We start from the raw sequence: 22,832 nt of genomic DNA, 5'->3' as shown, positions 1-22,832 counted from the left end.
GGCTTGATCACAGTAGTTGTCTTTGTAGGACCTGTTGGCAGAGCACATGCCAAGAACTCTATTTGAGAACCAACAGTTCTTAGTAGCATCGGATGGAAAATGAAATTGCACATGCAATTTCAGGGTAAGAGAAGTTTCATTTATGCAGAGAAGCTCTGTGACAGCTCAAGGCTAAGACTTTCACCACATCAAACCAATCCTAAACTCTTCTGTCAGTCATACTGTGGAGAAAACTGACTGTGTGCTAAGCCATCTGAAATAGAAACCTTTGCCTTTCACTTGAGAACCATAGACATGAAGTGAGAACTTGTTGTTCAAATTTGAAATACAAAGTTTGAAATACAGAGCAAATATCGAAAAAACCAAAGCAAAAGTGAGATCACCATAAAACAACATCCAGAACCAGGTTAACTCCAAATGGAAAAGAAAAACATCTGTGCTCAGATCAACCACAGATAGCCCTTTGATGTTCAGCAGTATAATATGTGTCAGTGTGGGAAGAGGTGCATACATGCAAAAAGGTTCAAGCCAGTTCTGATTGAATGCTGTAAATACATTAATGACTGGCTCAAACTGACCAGCATGTACAGTCTTTATCACCTGGTCTGCATTGTGCCTCAGGGTAACAGAAGAATAGTGGCCAGTCATGCAGAATGGACACTCCAAACCACAGACCACAAGGCATCTGCTCTGCTAGCATGCATCTGTTAGGAGACTTAAATCATGAAGAAAATTATTACTACAACAGAACCTTGCAATCCAGCTTTGGAGTGCATGTGGTCCAGACTATGGTGGTGGAGTGCATGACTGCAAGGAACAGCAGCCTCTGCTTAGATGAGACTTTCAGAGTCAGAGGAACCATGCACAATTTTGCAATGACTGACCTGTCTTCACACAGGTGTTGGTTGCTATAAAGTAAACCTCATGAAATGGTGCTCTCTCAGCCAGGCTCAAAACATGAATTCTGTCTGTGCCAAAAACTAGACCATAATACCTCGTATGCTTCACTGTCAACTTCTGGGGGAGCCATGTACAGCTGACGGTTTAAGTACAGTTATAGAATATGCTGGGGCCTGCACCCACAAATGATCATCATTGGTCTGACAGACATAAAATTAATGAAGCAAATGACTTGAAATCCCTCCTGTCTCTGGCAAACTCCCTGACTTTCTCATTGAAGGTTAGGTTACCTTGGCTGTACTGCAGTGTAAGAACTAACTTTCTGTAAGTTCATACTCTCAGTTACTTTTCAGGGTCTTCATTTTCATATCCTGAATTTCAGATTTTTTGTATTGGTGACATATTTAAGTCAGTGCCTGACATACTGAGAAGAAGGAAAACAAGTCTGATTTGGCACTTATATGCTAACTATATTTAGAATTTACCAGCCTTGATGGTATCCTTTTAAATGTTTTTTCATGTGTAATCCTTTAAAACTGTCCTCCCCAACACATTTGAAGCTCTGTGTCTCTAAACAATAATTTATTCCCAAGCAGAAAAGACAATTTGATGTAAACTCTACTTATGTGTCAGGTGCTTCAGTAATGTACATTAACATTGTCAAGGAGCCGACTTAAAAGTCTTATCCAGGTGGGGTTATCTTGCCAGTTTCGCTCTGACCCATTACTAAGAATTGTCAGAATTGATGGAGTTTTATCATTTCTGTCTTTCTTGTATGCTGCCAATTTATGGGTATTTGACAGGGTGGAAAATCTATCTGTGATTAAACAGCATGAGATTTTTATTCTTGTCTGAAATAGTTCAATTATTATATGCATATATCAGTTATTAATGACTAACAAAGCTTCAGAACTGTTAAAGAAATGTCTGCTTTACAAAAACTTTAAATTATTTTCTTTTTTGTCTGATGTCATTCTGTCAATGGCTGGTTCACAAAAACATCACAGCCATATTTTTTAAATGTTGGCTTATTTTAAATATACTGAAAGTCACGTGCGGTGCAAACATATATGCAGAGGAGACTAATAGTTGTATATACATATATTTTTTCCTTAAAACAAATATGATTTATAATATTTCCTTATTAAATCATATAGGCATTTTTTAAATCAATGGAATATCAACATTCACTTAATATTAAGTGTATGCTTACTGTATTTCTCAATGTGGACAAAAATGTATGCAACTGTGGAATCAGTATCTCTTAATATGATTATGTAAAGATGGTAAAAGTAATATAAAACTCTAGACAGAAAGAAACTTATAAACTGTCAACATTACTTCTAATACACACATTTCAGATTGTTCTAAAAAGAGTAAGATGTTATATTTCTTTCTTGTAGCCCTCGAGTTTAGACGATAGACGAGGAAGTCGGCCAAGGTCTATGGTTAGATCATTCACTATGCCATCATCTTCAAGACCTTTATCTGTTGCATCAGTATCTTCCATTTCATCAGACAGTACACCTTCTAGACCTGGCTCTGATGGGTAAGTAAGCTATCATCATTATAGGCTTACGATTGTTGGTAACAGCTGAGTATGCAAATCCATGGTTTTAAGAAACTAACACAGGGGCAGGCAATTATTTGGGCCTGTGGGCCACATAGGGAGTTCTGGGGAGCTGCCGTGGGCCAGTCAGCACCCCTACACACACACTCTGCAACAGCCCAGAGCCTGCACACCCTGTGACTCTTATCTACCAATGCCAACAGTCCACAGCCCCAGCCCACCCAAGCCCTGCTCCAGACTCGCCCCAGCCGGAGCAGACCAGCCAGAACCCACATGTGCAACCCTGATCCCAGCTTGCCCATGACTGCTCCGGACTGCCCTCCTATGCTGAGCAGTGTCAACATCCAGGAAGAAGGTGCTACTCAGCATGGCATAATAGCAGTCCTTCCCCACAATGCTGCAGCTGCCCAGAGCCTATGCCTGGGCTGCCTGGGCCTCCTTTCCATTGCCATCACCACTGCTTCTGCACTGCCCAGCGGGGTAGTGGTGGCAGTGCAGAGGAGCCACAGGGCAGTCCAGGAACAGGTTCTGGGCAGCTGCAGCAAGAAAAGCCTGGTAGCGGCAAGAGGGAGGGGCCGCTTTTCTCCTATGCCAAACAGCAGCTTCTGCCCAGCTGCTGTCGCAGCTGCCGCTGTTTAGTGTGGGTAGGCAAGACTGGAGCAGGCATACAGGCATGGGGTGGGCAGGTGGGGGTTCTGTGCGCGCAGATCCTCCGCTGTACCATGGGGTTGGGGCCAGCAGCTGGAAGGAGCCTCCACCACATGGGCTGCCTAGAAAGGCAGTGCAGATGCAGAGCCACCTCAGCCCTGCTATATGCCTAAAGGGGGTGGGATGCAGAATGGGCTAGATGGCGCCTGGCCCAGGTAGGACTGAGGGACTCGCTGCAGGCCAAACAAAGTCCCTCTGTGGACTGTATTTTGCTCACCCCTGTGGTAACAGCGTCTAAAAACCGCATTCATTATGATCACAATTCCAAGTTGATATGTTATTATAGTATGAAATTAGAATATTATACATTTATAGAATTGCTAATATGAATAAGAAAAGCTTACATAAATGTCTTATGAGCAAGCTGTTTCTATTTGCAAAGATAATTCAGGTGCACATTGTAGAAATTTTATGTTAGATGATTCTTTCCTGCCCCCATAACAATAAAGCTTAGCTCTTTCTCAAACTGATTGCAATTGAGAAGAAAAGCACCATTTTAAATAGGTATCATCACTTCTTAAAAGAATCATGCTTTTTCTCAATGCTGATTTAACTGACTGTACTATTTGATTGTTTTATCATTTTACTAAGATAGGTATGATGCAGTGTCAGATGTGTGGATTTCTTTCTTTCTAAATTAGACCTAAAAACTATATGTATTCTTTTGAGTGGGCTACAAGAAGTAGCTATCCCAAATGGATTTACACTAAACCTTTGAGCTGTTTCTTTTTAATTGCATTCAGTAACTCTGGTAGTGGTGAACAGTAGTAGAGGAGCAAGGGGGATGGGGCAGGGCAGATGGGATGGGCTGCCATCTCAATTATTCCTTCTCACTTTTGCTGTCTCCAAAAAAAAATAACTTTGTTAGGATTGTATTTCTTGTAAGAAAATGGCTTAGCCATTTCATGCATGGACAGTGGGGAGCTGTCTATGCCATGCCTTCCATACAGGGATATCTTCTCTATCTCACACTTCTTGTCCTTTTTTCTCCATTGCTACATTCCTGTCTCTTGTCCTTACTCCAGTCTTTTTATATTCTTGCCTTTCTCCATAAGCTTTTTTTATTCTGTACCTCCCTGTCAGCTCTGTTGTTGTTCATATCATTTAACAGGCTTTGTGTGTGAAGCACATGGTGAGAGCAATTTGATGGGGATTATTTGATTGCAATCAGTTTCAGTTTGGGTTTCTAGCCCCAATCATTCTTCCTTGAAGTCTAGCTTCATCTGTAAAACATATGATGCAGAAGGAAGCTGCATAATATGTCATTTTCCCTTGGTGATTTCTTTATATATGCATCTGTTATGAAAAATTAGAGTTTGTCTGTTTTCCTTTCAGCCATTCAGGAATGTCCCTCCCATATACTTAAAGGAGCAATAAATATCATGATATCATAGTGCATATACTTCACCACCATGAAGCAGGGCCTAAACCAAGGATCACTAAAGTTAATAGGAGTCTTTCTATTAACTTGAATGGGCTTTGGCTTAAGTTCATAGCATCCAGGAATTTTGAATCTTGCCATTTTGATTCTGAAGCTTGCCAGGCACAAAGGCCCTGTGGTCCCTTTTTGGTAGGCTGCTGATGATAGTGGCTTGTCATTTAATCCAAATAGCAGTAAGGGTGGTGGCTAAAGAAACATGGTTTAACTACAAACTACTTAGAAGCTTATCTTTGGGTGATGATTGGGGATGCTGCTTTTCACTAATTTAAAAAAAAAAATCACAGTTTTTCTGATTTAAAAAAAAATCACAAATTCTCTAATTAAAACCCCAAAATCCATTATTAAAATGAAAGGCCACTGATTTTATATATATATATATACATATAGCTATCAGATGAACACAATGTTTTCTTAATATATTTACAATTTTAAAGCAATTAGGAAGCCTCCAAGTGCCTCAGTTGCTATAATAAAATAAATTCTAATTAATTACCTATAAATTTTGGTATTTGATTTTGGGCTTTTTATCATGGAAAAGCAGAGCTTCCCTTTCCCCCTTAGCTCCCAGAATGCAGGTCTAGGCCCTGCACTCCACCCCACAGTCCCCTGCCCTCCTCAGCCCTGCTGGAGGCAACCCCTGTCTGCCAGGGCTACAGGGCTAGGGACTTGGTCCACAGCCCCTTACCCCCCACCAACAGCACCTGAACCCCAGTGCAGCATTACCTGAACAGGAGGCAGGAGCTGTTACAGCGAAGCAGAGCACGCAGCCCGGCTCCCCCCACCCTGCTGCAGGTTCGGGCACGGTGGGGCTGGCTCCCCTCCACTGCGCACACTCCTGGGGGACAGGTGGGACCCATGCCCCACAGATCTGTGCACAGGGTGGGGGTGGGCATGGGCCTTCACAGCCCAGCAGGTGTGACCTGGTGCTGGAGGGCAGAGCAGGGCTGCATGGGAAAGCTCCTTGCCTCTGCATGTTCTCCACTGCCCTGCAAGGCATCCCCTGCCTGCACAGCAGCAGGAGAGGCAGCGGCATGGGATTGTACAAAATCCCTGGAGTTTTGTGCAAAATCCTCAGGTTTCTCCGTTAAAAGTGTAAAATCCATGGGTTTCTCCATTAAAACAAAAAATCCACATTTTTCTCAGTTGAAAGGGGGAATCCACGTTTTTCTTCATTTTTCCGTGGGACATGGAAAACCTGGATCCTTGGTTATGATTAATTTCCTTACTGCATTCAGTGTTTAAATGTTCAAGGAGGTAAGCTGGGAGGGCTTTGAAGGTTTTTTATTGATGTAATGGCATATTTAATGCACTGTTATGCTTCTTGTCTGCAGCATAAGGAAAATGGAGTTAAATTATTTTTGGAAGTTTCTTGTTATTCCCCCAGAAGGCTATTCAGCATACCCTGATCACTCTTCAGTGGAGGCAGCTGCCAAATATGTTTTTGTTGTGTCTGCAGTCTCAGGAAAAATTACTTGGTGTTAAATCATAAAAATAGTATCAATTATCCAAGCACTCTGCGTTGCACATTCCATTGCCATCTACAATTTCATCAAAGTCAGTAAGGCAGCATAAATTTTAAAAGATTTGTTTACCTCTAATTTAAAAGATTCCTACTCACTTCGGTAAGTATGTCATCTGCCCCAATGTAAAAGAAGCTATTTGGCTGTATGACTCCACCAATAAATTGAGCCCAGGAAATTTGGCTGTTAGGATACCAGGGTTCTTTGGCTGTCATCTCCAGCAGCCACCAGAGAAAAGATCTCAATAAGAGCCACAAAGAAGCATCTGCAGGAGGCCTCATTAGTATACTTCTGAGTTTGGAGCCATGACTTGGTTGCATTCTGGACACAGGCTAACCTGAGGGACCCACCCCAGAATAGCTAATAGCCTCCTTGTCAGTGCATTCACCTGCGCTCTGAAAGGCTTAAGGTATGAATGAGGCTGAACAGAATTTGCCCCTAGATCTCCCATATCCCAGGTGAGTGCCCTTACCACCAGACTATGGTTCCTGGGAGACAAAAAATGTTTCTCTCTAGTTTAACTTGGAATTCTCTCTTGGAGCTTTACCCACTGAAATTATCACAAAAGTGGCATATTTTCTTGAAGAGTTTCAATTAAACAGTGCTTCTGGAAAATTCCTAACAAGCTCTAATTTGAGATCCTGAAAGTGTTTATATCTATCAGTTTTGATGCAAAAAGATTATATTTATCAACACAGAAAGATTTGAGCATTTATAATCTGAATATGAATTGGAAGCACCAGGAGATGAGCTAGAGTGAGAACAGTGGTAGAGGTGCACAGGCAGGTGGGATTAGATCTGTGTGAAAAGTGGGTTTGGGATCTACTTGGCTTGTCCTAAATGAACCTAAATCATAGAATCATGGAGAAGTAGGGCTGCAATGGACTTCCAAAGGTCATCTTGTCCAACCCTGTGCCTAAAGCATGATCATCCCTAACCCAACCCATTGTCTAACCTGTTATCAAAACTTACAGTCAACCCTAACTCAACCACATAACACCTTTAATCTGCCACAGGTAAAATGGCGGGGGGCATAGTCCCAGCCAGTATGTTGGCACACCCCAGTCAAAATCCCTTGCCTTGGCTGCAGCCAACACCTAATACTTATGAGGAAAGCGCACACACAAAAAACGCCCCTGATTCATGTAGCAGCAGGAGGGGAAAAAATTCCTTCCAGTCCCATGTGGCAACCAGCAAAGCCCAGAAGCATGGGAAATACCCATAGAAGAACATAGGCATGGCTGCTCCTCAATCGTTCCTGACCCAATGCCTGCCCAACCTCTTTTTGAATCCCTCCAATGATGATGAGTCCAGTTTCCCCACACAGTCTATTCCACTACCTCACTATTCTAACAGGGAAGAATTTTTCCTGATAATCCAATCTAAATGTACTTTGCTGCAACTTCAAGCCATTGGTCCATATCTTACTCTCTTCAGAAAGATATAAAAAGATGTTTTCTCTCTTCTTTATGGCAGGACTTCAAGTATTTGAAGACTGCTGTCTCTTAAGCACCTTTTCCACATGCTGAACATGCTGGTTTTCTTCAGCCTTTGCTCATATGGCTTGCCTAGTAAGCCTTTTATCATTTCTGTTGCCTGCCTCTGGACCCTCTCTAACTTCTCCATGTTCTTTTAAAGTGTGGAGCCCAAAACTGTACCCAATATTAGGCCTAACCAATACTGAGTTGAGGCATGGTCACCTCTCAAATGGGACAGAAAAGTAGTGGGAATATGAGTACAGTCAAAATTCAGAGCTTGTGTACTGCTTGAAAGCACTTCTGAAAGCCAAGCTCTGCCCACAAGCTTCCACTCCTCAAGTACTGAACATTGACATGTGGCAGTGAAGCTATCTTTAGGCCACTTTCCAACTCTGCTGTCAAGCATGTTGGAGACAAAGACCTCAAGAGCAGTAGCAGGGGGTTCCCTCATGTGTAGTGCTCATTGTGTAATTTCTGGGGTTGATGCATGTGAAGTATGAGTGAATAAGCAGAGCATGTTCCAGGCAGTGGGGTGGGGAAGGGAGAAGGCGGCACCCCCCTGCCACCCAGCCCTGACAGTAGCCAGCAGGGAGGGGAAGTCTGTGGGAAGGGAGGGGATGGGAGAGGAAGGGAGGCTGTGGGAAGCCCCGCTGCAAGGTGGGGGGTGGGGAGGGAACCCCCGCACCAAAAGCTAGAGGAAGAGGCGGCAGCAGAGGGAGTCTGTGTAGCTGACCTCAAAGGGTGATTGGCTGGGGGGGAAGGGTCATGTAAACATTCCCTGAAATCCATCATTCTTGATGGGCAATTAGCTAGTTATACTTATACCAGTCTATAATATATATACAACTAAATGAGGGTAGAGAAGATATTTTTTAGTTGAGTGGTCTTGAAGTATTGCACATATATATGTGGACTCTGATTAACATATTCCATATTATTATTCACTGAAACAGAAATAAGGAATAGAACATTCTGCTTTGTGGCTTGATCCTACATAGAAAATGCATTTTATTAAGTTATTAATATTTCCCATTGGAAAGTAAAGTCCCAATAGAATGCTTTAATGTACAAAGACTAATCAATATCTGCTTTGTGGACTTTTTTTTTTCTTTAAATATTCATTTACATTTGAAACAATTGTTTTGCATTTTATCAAGCGGAGTTATAGAGAAATCGGTTACACTGGAACATTCGCTGTATTAAATAAATGGCAAAATAGTCTGATCAAATAAGTTAGAGAGTGGAAGACCATAAGAAAATTAGCAACTTTATTTTTGAAGTCAGGACACAGAGAAGTAAGGCATCTCACGTTTTTACTCTGTTGATACCCTGTCCCAGCTGACTGATATGAACATACGGAAATGTAGAAGCATAAGACTGGAAGGAGCTATTCACACTGTTATAGTATGTTCCCCAGTGTTCACATGCAACCATTTATCCAAAAGTTCTTGCATTGTTTTTTGCTGGACATTTGACCTTTTCTGTGCTTCCTCCTTTTGGCATGTTTTGACTCTTGGTGGAACCATCAGAGATGGGGGGGAAAAAAAATTAAATGAAGATAATAAGATTTATCACCCCACCCGTCTTACTAATATATTATGCTCTGCCCCAGCTTTTCCTCATTTTATGTGTTTAGATAGTAAGATACTCAAATGCCTATGGTCGTCCACAGCTGCTCTGGTAAACCATTTGTTTACTATGGATTTGCACAGTTCTTTTCTATAGATTTCATATTTCATAGATTTCATAGACATCAGGGCTGGAAGGGACCTCGGGAGATCATCGAGTCCAGCCCCCTGCCCAAAGGGCAGGAAGTCAGCTGGGGTCATAGGATCCCAGCAAGATAAGCATCCAATTTACTCTTGAAGGTGTTCAGTGTAGGTGCTTGAACCACCTCCGCTGGCAGGCTGTTCCAGACCTGGGGGACTCGGACAGTAAAGAAATTCTTCCTTATGTCCAGCCTGAAGCGGTCTTGCAGGAGTTTGTGACCGTTCAACCTAGTCATCCCTTGGGGCGCTCTGGTGAACAAACGTTCCCCCAGATCCTGGTGGTCACCCCTGATAAACTTATAGGTGGCCATCAGATCACCCCTGAGCCTACGCTTTTCCAGGCTAAAGAGTCCCATGAGTCTTATTAGAAGACACCTGTTTTTAAAAAAGGACCTTTGCGTTTTATTACAATACAAACAATAAGAAGTAATAGTGGTAGTGGTAATATTTTTAGTCTGTCTGTGGAGCAAGTAACAAATTTTGTGTGAGTATAGCTGGAACTCTTTGGGTTTTATATATCATCTTGGGCAGTATACAAGTCAAGAGACCTGTCTTTTGTGTCCAGTTCTGTCAGTTTCATACTTTAGACTTTGGACAAGACATTCCCCCATTTTGAATATCAGTTTATACATCTTTAAAATAGGAATAAAGATATCTGGTAAAACACTATATTTGTGAATTAAACTGTTGTAGAAAGAGTTATTATTCATTGTATTTATATTTTAATGTAGATCAGGGGTGCTCAACCTCTGGCCCGCAAGCCAAATCAGACCTGTGAAGCCAGGACATTCAGCCCACAGGGATTCCCATGGGCCAGAAAACTTGGCAGCAGGAAGCGGTGGAAGCTCCATGCAACCATTGCCTGTGCAACAAGATCAGGGCTAGACCTACCCTGTGGGTGTCCAGATTGGACTGGGCTGCACTCTCCACCCCCCCCCCCCGCCCACCCCCTCCACCCAAATGTTCAAACTGGGGCCAAAGCACTCTATTCTGCCCTCCCCCACCAGTGCATCAGGATTGGGGCCAAGGTGCTCCTCTCTCCCTGTGCCCCTCCTACCACCCATCCAGAGCAGGGCCACCCCATGCCCCAGGCATGTCCAGATCAGGGCCAATCCATCGCCTCCCCCTGCCCCATGTTTCCATATTGGAGTCAACTTGTCCTGTCCTGCATGTCTGGGTTGGGATTGGGACTGGACTGCACCCTCCCCTGTGCATCTGCTCAGGCCACTCCATCCTGCCCCCCCCCTTGCACCCAGATAGGGGCTGTTGTGCCCCCATCCTCTCCTGGATCAGGGGCACTCCACCACACCCCTGCCCCAGATGGACAGATCAGGGTCAGGCAGCAGCACCTCCCCACCCACAGCCAGATATGACCCATGATGGGATGTGGCACTGCCCATCTGGCTCACAGGACAAAAAGATTAGGCACTAACTAACTAACTACTATGTAGACAATTCTAGGCTCTGTTTGTGAGGGTAATGATTTAAGTCTCATTCCTACAAGTGGTGATTTAAATATTTTTGGCAGCTAGCTGAAGAATGAACTTGCGTTCTAAGTATTGCTGGTAGAAATTGAAATTCCTGTTCCTTGGGGAAATTCTGAAATTTAAAAAAAAATTCATTCCCAAACACAATAATTAAATATCAGTTTTTCCCTAGAACAGGAGTTCTATGATTCTTTTAGAAAAATGTGAAGTTTCTGTGAACCTTCTTGAAACTCTCCAAGCTAAGAACCCCAGTACCCTGCCAGACAAGGAGCTGACCCACTCTTTGGCTCGGGTAGCTTTGGGTGCCTGAGAGGCTGGCTATTTTACCTGGAAACAGTGACTTTATGTGTTTGGACTGCTAAAGAGCTGGAAGATAATATTCCTCAATGGCCCACCTGGTCATGGAGGCAAGCCGAGAAGCCTGTAGAAACTAGACGGATTTCAAAACACCCAGGGACAAACTTGTCACCTCCATTACAGTTTCATCAAAATAATGACGATCCCATGGAATATTTTAATTTCAACAAGGCAGCATTTTCTGTCAGAAAAAAATAAAACATTCCATAACTAAAATTTTCTGCTTCCTCTAGCTCTAGGTGACCTTGGCTCTTTAATTTAAAAAAACAGGTAACTGTTTTACAGAATTGTTTAACAACTTTATTGAAAGTGGTCACCAGTGTATGAGTTGTGAATAGGTTTCAGAAGTTTAGCTTTAACAATGATTTATATTTTAAACATTATCTTTAAAAATCCACACATCATTGCTGTTTTAGATAAGCTACATGTTAACAATGAAAGTAGAAGCCCTGATTTCAGGGTTGCCAAAATGTATTTAAAATATTAATATAAAAACAAAACAAAAACATAAAATAAATTCAAAAGACATAGTCATTTTGATTCTAGGCTCACAGGAAGATAAGCCCCAAAGGATTTTTTTGTGTCATTGATGATAATAATGAAAGTTACTAGAATAAATTCCCTTCACATTATATGGAGTACATACCCCCCACCAATAAAAAGTGCATGGAATACTGATTAGTAAGCGGTAGTTGATTTATAAGTAACTATTAACATGTTAATATTCTGAGCTGTAGTTCTTTAGAAATACCACAATCTGTTAATTGTGAATACTCCTGTCTATAATACTGCATATTTCTATATCATGTTATTGAATCTATACTGATATATATATATCTATGATTTATGCAAAGATAAACCTTAAATATATGTTGGCAACCCTGAAATCAGGGCTTCTGCTTTTGTTGTTAACATGTAGCTTATGTAAAACAGCAATGATGTGTGGATTTTTAAAGATAATGTTTAAAATATAAACCATTGTTAAAGCAAAACTTCTGAAACCTGTTCACCTGGTTGTTACATTAGAGATATCTAGAACGGAAGCATGAGCCTTTGTTGAGCCTCAGTGGATATCACCGGGGTCTCACAATGTGAGTAGTACTAGATTCCATCGTACAATCGGGACTTACATATTCATGCATCAGAGCATTGTATGTATTTTTCTGAAGTATGGGGAACATTTCATACCAAGAATTACTTTTAAATGCAAGAGGGAAGGATTTCTATGAGTTGCATCTTTTATTGGACCAAGAGCATGATTGAGATAGACTTGCACAAGTTTTTGAATACAAAGTATTCAAACACTTTTAAATGCAATATATTTCATTGCTTTTTTGTCTTTCTGCAATAATTTCAACTTTCTTTCTAAAACATGTTAGCATAATATTTAACTTAGGATGCCATCTGTTCATCTTCTGTAACATAAAAACAGTATCACAATAGATTTAGGTATGAAAGGTGTATTTTTATGAGGTAGTTTTATAGAAAAATAACCCATAGCAGTTATCTGTAGCCTGGAAATGAAAAATAAGCCCAACAGGAATAAAATATTGCTTATATTTTTAATTTCCTGGATATTTAAGCTCAGGACTCAAAACAGAGAAAGATCATTCAAATATTCTTTAGGCTTTGCTTACCATACTAAGTAATAACCCAAAAAAAAAAAGTTTAAAAAATGAACTGTTAGTTTTCATTCAAAAGTTCATTTGATAAAGTTCATTAAAACCCTAAAGGCTTCTTTGTGCAGTCAGAACAAAAATAGTCAACTGTGAAGGGTAAAAATTGTATCTTTTCGGACAAAGATTAAGATAGTATATCAGCCTTGCATATATTCACACACTTGAACCATGTGTCTGCTTTGCAAATGCCTGAGGTTTGTAGTGTTCCAAATATGAAAATTCACCTACTACTCAGAAATCAACCTTGCCCTTAGTTATTGGCAATAAAAACCTAACCTGAAGTCTTTCACTAACTTGTCATCCTTGATGCTTTCTATGCTCTCAGAATGCATTAAGCTAGGAATTGCCATCTGATCTTGATCAGTATGTACAGTATACACACTAACATTTATATCTACAGATATCTGCACACCCGCCCTACACATCTGCACATAAGATTATTATACATGACATTATTATAAGCAGAGATCATCGCACCATCTGTGATTAAGCTTGCCTGCCATTTCTTGACCTTATTTTCAATTCCTTATGTATTTACTAACCTTGAAATATGTGGATGGAAATTTTATAGGCTAAGCACTTGCCCTAGACCCTTCCTTCCATCCTTCTCTCCTTCCTGTAAGGAAAAGAGTTCTGCCGTTTCTTCCACTGAGGCTAGGGAAAAATATATTCTACCAACATTTAAAAAAATGCAGACCTGACCCCACTTCTCCCTCCACCATCAAGTTTTAAAATAGAGCTTGAACTTTGGCAGAGGAATGCCTTTTGTGTTAGGAATATTTAACTTGCTGGATCTATGCAAATCTACCCAAATTTGACCAATTGTGCATTGCTGAAAAATTGTCCTTTATTCAGTAGAAGATTGCTAGACTTTTAAAACTATAAATTCCCCAAGGATCTCTACTCCAACCCAAACTTGGAGACTTTCCTTGGTTCAAATGAAGCTCTAGACTACTATGGGTTCCTGAACTGAGAGCCAGAAAGCTCTGTTTCCCTTTGTGCTCTCAAGTGCCTGATATATGTTACATGTAAGATGCGATTAACAGGTTAATTACATCTTAAATAGTAACCCAGCCATTTAAGGTGTTATAATAATTAGAGCCCATAAAGTTATTCCACATGTAACAACTTTGTGGCTCATTTGTATCATATCTTAAATTGACTACATGGCTGGTCAGGACTGGTCCAGACAGTTCCCAACCCTCAGCTGGATGTCAGGATCCACCATGGGGCAGCCCCAAATCCTGGGACAGCTGTCTCAACAGTCTGATCCTGGGGTCTCTATACACCAGGACCTTTATAACTTTGTGTACTGACCAGCTGAGCAGCATATAAGGTTTTAATTCTGCCCTGAACATGGGGACCTAGGGGTCAGGCTGTTGCAGCACTGGTAAGTAGGGTGTGATAAGGATCTAGTCCTTGATCCCAAAGTCATGAATCCTGCCATGCATATGTGGCATGGCAGGAGGCATGATTGTTGACATCATGGCTTAGATCCCATGGCACCTTAAACTAAACATCTGGTATGGGCGTCCATGTTCCCCCACTCCGCCCAGGTATGAGGAAGCTGCCTATTTCACATAAAAGGCATATAATCATTCAGTAAGGCCAAGGATGAAATTGAAACTGGCTTGGTAAAAGGTCTAGTACTTAGATGAGAAGCCTGAGAACTGAGCAGAGGATTCTTGCCACTGTTAAGAGATAGGATAGTGGGATAAATGGTTTAACTCAGAGTGGTATTTCCCTCTTACATACCTCCCCATTTTTTTAGACCATCCCAGCTGGTTCCTGTAATTGCAGATTCCCATTTTGGATCTTTGAGTTTTCCTCCAACTCCTTATGGTATCTCATTCCCTTTGCTCGGTGGCCTGGACAAGAAATTGACTACCACTTCCTTCTTCCCCGCTAGGAATTCAACTGAAAAATGAAAAGGTTGCAATGCAAGGGCCTATCGCGGTATTCGGTAGTTATCCATTTTGGACATTTGTAACCACCTTTAAAGGGGTGTAATCCGTAATCGGAACAAATTTTCAACCTGATAAATAATATCTAAACAGTTCAATGCCCCACCTAATAGCCAGACATTCTCGTTCTATAGTTGAGTGCCTGGTCTCTGCCTTCATCAGTTTCTTGCTTGCATAGGCTATGGGTCTTTCTGCTCCCTGCCATTTTTGAAAAATCACAATCCTCTTAACACACCCCAATGCATCCATCTGCAAGAAGAACAGTTCCTGGAACCAGGGTGTATAAGACTGGTGCACTGCAGAGAACTTGTTTGGTTTTCTCAAAGGCCCTCACCACAGCTTCTTACCAATTTAACAACCTGGGTTTTCCTTTGTCATGTCTGTCAATGGAAAAAAAAGTGTTGGATAAACCTCCTATAGTAGTTTGCGAGTCCTAAGAATGACCCAAGTTGTTTTAAGGTCCAAGGTAGCCGACAAGCTTTTATGGCTTCCACTTTATCAGCTAAGGGCTTTATCTGCCCCGACTTACGTGGAAACCGAGGTACTTAATCTCATTCTGCTCCAAGCTACATTTCTTAGGGTTAGCTGTCAGCCCTGCCTCTCTTAGTTCCTGCAGGACTGCCTGTAAATGTTGACAATGTTGCTCCCAAGTTTCTGAAAATATTATAATGTCAATGTACATCGAGGCTTAATTTTGATGAGGGGCCAAGGTCTCATCCATTAAGCTTGGGAACAAAGTGGCCACCCCACTTAACCTGAATGGCATCCATCTAAACTGAAAGAGGCCCCAAGGTATACCAAAAGCCATCTTCTCTTCATCCTGCTCCTTCATGGGGATCTGCCAATAACCCTTTGTTAAATTCAGGGTTGATGTGTATCTAGCCTGCCCAATCTTTTCCAGTATCTCTTCTGTCTGGGGCATGGGAAAGGTGTCAAGGGCCGCCACCTCATTAACCTTTCTGAAATCTACACAGACCCATCTAGTACTGTCTTTTTTCAGAACTATTACCAGTGGGCTTCACCTGGGACTCTTCTGTAATTCCAGCCTCCAACATTTGAGCAATTACTTGCCTCACCGCTTCCCACAAATGTTGGGGTAGTCTCGTTCTGTGGTTCTCTAAACGCACTCCCTTCGGGAGTCCTAATCTCGTGCATTATCCCTCTAGCTCTCCCTGGCCTGGCCTGAAATACATCAGGGAATTTATCTATTAGCCTTTTTAGCTCCTCTGCTTGCCCTGCTGACAACCCATCCCCTATCCTGGGCCCTCTGGGTTTCCTCTCTGAAATCATGGGGTCCCCTGCTTCATTCAAATCTCCTACATCTTCCTGTATTAACCAGGCCTCTCTCCCATTCCATTTCTTTAACAGGTGAATGTGGTAAATCTGCCTCCTCCCCACTGACTCTGTCCTTTGGACCTCATAATCTATGCATCCCACCCTCCTAGTTATCTGAAACGGTCCCTGACACCGGTACAGGAGTTTGTGTGTGTTATCAGGTAACAGTACTAGAACCCATTCTCCTACTCGCAGGTTCCTCTCCTGGGTACGAGTATCATAGTTTTGTTTTTGCCTATGTTGACTCGCTCCCAAATTCTCTTGGACCACCTCCCAAACTCTCTCTAAACATTCTCAGAAATCCTGTATGAACTGATTAGTCTCTCTCCTTTCAGTGTGTCCCTCTGACCAACCCTCACAAATTATATCCAGTACACCCCATAGCTTACGTCCATAGACCAACTCGAACGGGGTACACCCCGTCAAGGCCTGTGGGGCTTCCCTGGCCACAAATAACAACAGGGGTAACATTAACTCCCACTTCTGCAGGTCTCCCTGAATACATGCCCAGAGCATGCCCTTCAAGGTTCTGTTAAACCTTTCTACTAAACCATCCACCTGGGGATGGTAGATGGAGGTTCTAAGTTGCTTAATTTGGAGCATCTTGCGCACTCCCCTTAGTACCCCTGACATAAATGTCTTGGCCTGATCCGTCAAAATTTCACGAGAAATTCCTACCTGTGATACCCATTTTATCAACTCCCCTGCTACCTTCAACATTCCATAAGGGTATGGCTTCTGGGAATTGCATTGCATTATCTATCATAACCAAGACATACTGATACCCGGCAGTGCTCTTAGGAAATGGTCCCCTAGTATCCAAGGCAGTCCTCTCAAAGGAACTTTCCACCTGGGGTATCAGCACCAAAGGAACCCATGCAGGCTTATATCTCTGTCCTCTGACACTCAGGACATTCTTTGCAGTATCAAGTAACTTGTAAATCCCTGGCCAAAAGACTCCTAGCTTTAACTGTGCCTCTGTTTTATCTCAACCTAGATGGCTTCCCATGGGCAGCACATGGGCAATTTCTAACCACCATGGACAATAATGGCTTGGGACCGAGATCTGCACCACTTCTTCCCCTCCCTTGCCCTTGTCTATCTGATACAGAATCCCATTCCTTACCTCAAACCAGGGAAGTACCTCCATCAACTTAGGTCTGAGCACCTCTTCCTCCCTCCAAGCCAGGCTCTCTTCATAGATGTTCTGGAATAATCCTTAATTGGCAAAATCCTTAATTGGCAATTAAGTCTGTATCTCAGCTCCAGCTGCCGAACCGCAGTCTCTCAATGAGTGTGGTCTCAGGTCTTCATAACAGAGTTACTGCCTCCCTGTTACACATGCATATAGATATCTGTTTAAAGCCTAGCTCTTCTTGACTTTAGTTGGAGCTTTGAATGCATTTCTCAAATCAGAGTCCAGGGTCAGGGAACTTCTCAAATAAGTTAGTGATCACCTGTGAAAAAATTGGTTTAAGTGTCTTGCCTTATCATAGAGGAACTTTTGAAGCTGATTTCCAGGGCAGCCAAGGAAGGCAGCTATGTGGGGCTAGGAAGTAGAAAGTAAGCTAAAGGGTAGTTGGCTCAATTAGATGGCTGATGCTTTGGGAAGGAGCAGATCCTGAGTTCTACCCTGGACTCTTGCCATCAGTGGGGCACAAACTTCCCCACTGCTCTGTCCATTTTATCCAACAAATAGTAAATGCAAGCTGCAGTGTCTCAGCTTCATAAGGAGTGCTGGAGATTAGATTGGATAATGCCTAACCTGGGGTTGCTGATTAAAGTACTGTGCTGGGAATTCAGATGTAGTTTCATCACCTCTGGGCAAGGAGGGACCTAGAACCCAGGTCTCCTGCTTCTTGGATAAGCTTTAACTACTCAGTTGTTGGGGCTGAAACAAAAGGGCTGTCCTAAGCTTCAGCCACTTACAATCTGCTCTCAGTTTCTGGGGTTTATATTCTGGTACATATCACATGTAGCCACATCCCTGCTCAGTCATGGTGTAGCTTGCTGCTTATTTCAGTTGCTGTGTGGATGCATATGTGTCCATACTGCACAGGTAATAGAATAAAAAACTCTGTAAAAGCCAAAAATACCGTGTAAAGTGAACGTATGGAAACCAACATATAAAGTCCATGTATGTGTGCTGCTAATCCATGACATGCATTCATGAAGTAGAGATCCATAAAGTAGAGATTCATAAATTTTCACTGTGAATATGTGTGAACTACTAAGATTTGCACTGAAAGAAACAGGCTAAACCTGTAGATGTGAGAGAGTGTTGATCTATAAACCTTATCCTACAGAAAGCATATGTAATTGTATAACAGTGTATTTATCATAGAACTTAAAGGTAAGTACACAGTACGGGTCCATTAGCAGTTCTACCATAAATTTACACTTTTTATAAACCTCTTTTCCTTACCATTGTATAGTGAGCCCCACTAGGTTAACAGAAGATTTTTGAACTAAAAATATGCTGTTTCTGGGAACTAAGAAAATTAAAATATGTTGTTTTGACAATAACGTTTTATTGATCTAAATGAATGAATTTTCCTTTTAGGTTTGTGCTTGAACCTCTTCTGCCAAAAAAGATGCATTCTAGATCTCAAGATAAGCTGGACAAGGATGACCTAGATAAAGATAAGAAGGAAAAGAAAAAGGAAAAAAGGAACAGCAAGCATCAAGAAATATTTGATAAAGAATTTAAATCTACAGATATTTCTTTGCAGCAATCAGAAGCAGTGATCCTTTCAGAAACGGTAATGTTAACAAGTAGTGCTTTACTTAATTACAGGCAATATTGTTTATATTGTTTTAAATGACATTAACATGCTTACAGTTTGCTGTTTTAAGTATTAAAAAACTCTGAAGAGAATTGCATTGTAGTTAGAATTCTTGCTGTTATACCCAGAAATAGAGATTTTAGTTCACAAAAGTAACAGAGTAAAGATATTTGATATAGTTTTTCTGTAAGTTTTTTTTTATATATGGCCTTTTGAAAAGGTCAATAGTTGCTATGTTTAAAGAAAACATGAATTCTCCCATTTCTAGCATAGTGTCTTCTGGTTGTGGCTCATGACAGATTCTTATTTTTCCATATGATTTCACCTGACCTCTAAGAACATATTAATTGGTGGAAATCATATAAAATCCTATATAGATACAGGAATCAATATTCTTGAATCATTCCAGATCAGGACCTACACAATGCCTTCTTACAAACCTTCTTGAAAATGTTGCAGGGTTTTTGATTTTAGCCGTGTTGGTCTAAGCACATAGGCAGGCAAGGTTCTTTGAGCAGATGTGATATCTTTTATTAGACAAGCTGAGTAGTAGGAAAAAAATTATTTGCAGGCTTTCAGGCACAAGCACCCTTCTCCAGACATAGAAAATCTGCTGTTCTGAGATCTCCAAGGTATGAAAGAAGCTAAAAGTGTGATGGAAGGTCAGTGAGAATGTAAATAGGTGGAAATTAGGAAAACAATGGGTAGAGAAGGGAGGGGGTGAGGGGAATGAGGGGGAAATAATGCCAGAGGTAAGCAAGGAAGACTGCTGTAGTTGAGTTCTCCAAGACAGAAGAGAGGCAATCTGTGAAAAAGAATCCACTAAAGAAGAATAAAAATATATATTGTATGCAAACAGGCTAGGCTGGTAGTGCCACACTTCTGAGGCCACAGACAGGAGCAGGGCAGGCTCAGCAGTACAGAGTAGGTGGCAGTGGTCCAGGGAGAGATGGGGGGGCTTGAACAGGGGGAGCGCAGGGAAGAGTGTCTATGAGGGGGGGCTAAGGTGAATTTTGGGGTGGCTATAGCTCCCTCCCTCCCCCCCATGCCTCCCCGATGTAAAGGCATTTATTTAAGGCTGTATCTCCTTTAAACCAGTTTTTGACAGACAATATAATTAGCTACAACCACAACTATGTAATACTTTTATTTCTAAAATGGTCCAGTATAGGTGATATACTAATTGTAAGTATTTCTTAACTGTAGGCCTGGTTACTATTTGGATGGATGATTTAGCTTCCAAGATTGGACAGGGCCATGGGCTTAGTCATCCTCGTATGAGAATCCCTGTGTTCTCCATGGGCCCGACCCAAAGACTGTTGAAGTTATGGGGGGCGTTTTTCTGATGACTAAAGTCAGTTTTGCATGAAACCTTGAGTTTATTGATTCCAGAATTAGCAGGATGAAGTTGGTTAGATGGAAGGATGATGCATTTTGAATATGTGTGTCATCTGGTTAGTGCAGCACAGCCCACTGTAGAGGTATTTGGCACATTCTAGCAGTCATATTAAGACTGAACCTAAGCATTGCATATGACATATCTCAAATCAACCAGTATTGTAGCTGACATGCCTTAGCTGTTAGGCTCAACAGCCCATCTTAACTATTGATATTTATTTGAAATCTTTAGAGTGAATTTTCTTTTAATTCTTAAACTCATTTTGGATAAGCAGTTCTTCCCAAAAGTTCTTATCAAGTTTCTAAAACATGTACTGCTGAACATTGTACAAATGCTTAGATAAATAATAATTTAAAGTATTAATTAACAATAATAGTTACCATTTTTTCTTATTGTACAGTGAGTACCATTGGCGCAGTTAAACGACAGCTGCATATTTTGGAACACCTGTTTCCTATTTCATGCATGATTTAATAGTTGAATTCACAGCTTTAGACATTCTGTCAAACTTTAATGACCTGATGTAAGCTCTTATGATGGAGGTATATGTCAAAATGCATGCAACATAATTAGGAGATAGACTGCACCAGCATTCGTGATCTTGTGGTCCAAACATTGAGTGCTCTCATGAGGCACATATCTAGATAGCTCCAAGGGTATTTTATTCACATATGCATTCCGGAAGCTGGGAAGGGAACTGCAGAGGTAGAGTCAGTTCTTCTGATGTTTGCATAGTTGTTCAGTTTTTCCAACTGTCTACAGCAGTTGTCAGGCACCATGCGTCTGAATCAGAAGAACAAAAGCTGAGAGGGAGAAACATAAGCATGATCAAGATGGGGAGAGAGGGTTTAGTGATGCGTACCATAGACGTCTCTAAAAGGATAAGAAACCTGGTCAGAATACCCTCAGCTCCAACCTGGCCACTGGCCCCTCCATTGATATCACTGGCTGCTGTTAGAGGTAGGGTCTCTAGGCTCTGTTATGCTGAATGTTAACTGTGGGTGAGAGGAGATTGATTGATCAGTGAGACCATTCCAGTCACAATTCGATAGCTTTATTAGGGTACTCAATAGCAAAGATTTATTTGGATCGATAAAGACAATGCTTATGTACCCTCAAACTCAGGAAAGAAACAGGTCTGCTGGCCAGGCTTCTCTGTTCCTCTGGTTCATTGAGTTCTGGAGAAGTCCAAATATAGAAATCCAAATTTACCTCTAACCTATGCCCAATATTTATAAATAGATGGTCCCAATATTCTAATGAATAATCTCTGATTGGTTTTATTTAAACTTCTCTGTGGGCATGTCTAAACAAGACTCTAACTGCAGAGTAGCCTAATAATACTGTGCAAGTGCGCAGTAGCACGCTGGGCAAAAACAATACTAATACACTACTACTTAATAGTATTAGGCTACTGTGCAGTAAGTGGCACTAAAAACCCGTGCGTTGGCACTGATGCGCAGTGGTGCCGGGTTACTGAGCATTAGTTTAGTACTTGGTTATCCAAGTACTAAACTTAATGTGCAGTAACTACAGCACATTAATGAATATGTAGACATACCCACTGTCATTGAAACTCTTAGAACTGGATTAAGGCAGATTTCTTATGGACCTCGAAGGTGTCAATTAGTTGAGATTTATATCCCTGTGAAAGCAAAAGGGAGGATTCCTTATCTCCTTTTCCTTCCCATTGTGGAATGCTGTTTCACACTGGCTTGTTACTCCTTTACCTTAGTTTATGGGCTGAAAAGTCTGCTTTGTTTTTGTACCTTACGTAAGTATTCTAACAAAAATATATATATTATAACAAAATAACATTCAATACATTTGATTACATTAATTACTACTTCTGATATTTTAAGATAAAGCTGTAATATAATGTGTTTAGATTATTTGATATATGTTTTTTTTGTATCTTTGTGCTCTGTTTGATTGTCTCTAGTTAAATATATGTATGGTTTCCTTTACTTTGCTGACCAAACTAGTTGCTACATCTGCAGTGGTTCATGCTATGGTCACCCAGACACAGGCTTTTGAGGCCTTCTGCTTTAGCTACACTTAAGCAGCTTTGACCTAGGCCTTTTAAAAATGGGCAAGCCTGGCAACAACACATAACATTGCCTTACACCTCCTTCTCTCTCCTTTAACTTTTGTTTCCTGCTGCTTCCCCACAGGATGGGGCTGTACATCTCACAGTACTGAGGCACCCACAGTGCGGTGCAGCAAGGGAACTGTGGTGGGGGCCACCTGTATGTGCAGCACAGGGCAGTGGAGGTGGGCTTCCCATGCATGTGGGACCTGTGGCTTGCACTAGTGAACTCTCCCTCCTCAGCCCCCGCCAGAAGTAGCTCATGTAGTGTGTGGCCCCTGGCTGCTTAGAAGTTGCACAGCCTTGGATTTAAATGCAAGGTCCCACTCTTATTAATTGTAAAGAAGAAG

The 22,832-nt window shown here is 41.5% G+C and overlaps 1 protein-coding gene across 2 annotated transcripts in view; it reads left to right on the top strand.

The window, feature by feature from the left end:
- Positions 1-22,832, top strand: part of DOCK1 (dedicator of cytokinesis 1) — a 553,358-nt gene that overhangs the window by 486,271 nt on the left and 44,255 nt on the right. For both annotated transcript variants that reach the window (XM_090058391.1, XM_090058392.1), the window contains exons 48-49: positions 2,304-2,449; positions 18,772-18,970. In XM_090058391.1, coding sequence (XP_089914517.1) covers positions 2,304-2,449; positions 18,772-18,970 — 345 coding nt within the window. The remainder of the gene's footprint in view (positions 1-2,303; positions 2,450-18,771; positions 18,971-22,832) is intronic.

This window comes from Crocodylus siamensis, chromosome 7 (assembly GCF_052110815.1).
Source record: "Crocodylus siamensis isolate JL-2025a chromosome 7, ASM5211081v1, whole genome shotgun sequence".
NCBI classification, from domain to species: domain Eukaryota; kingdom Metazoa; phylum Chordata; order Crocodylia; family Crocodylidae; genus Crocodylus; species Crocodylus siamensis.
The sequence above is the reverse complement of the archived record's forward strand: the minus strand, read 5'-3'. Positions and strand labels throughout refer to the sequence as shown.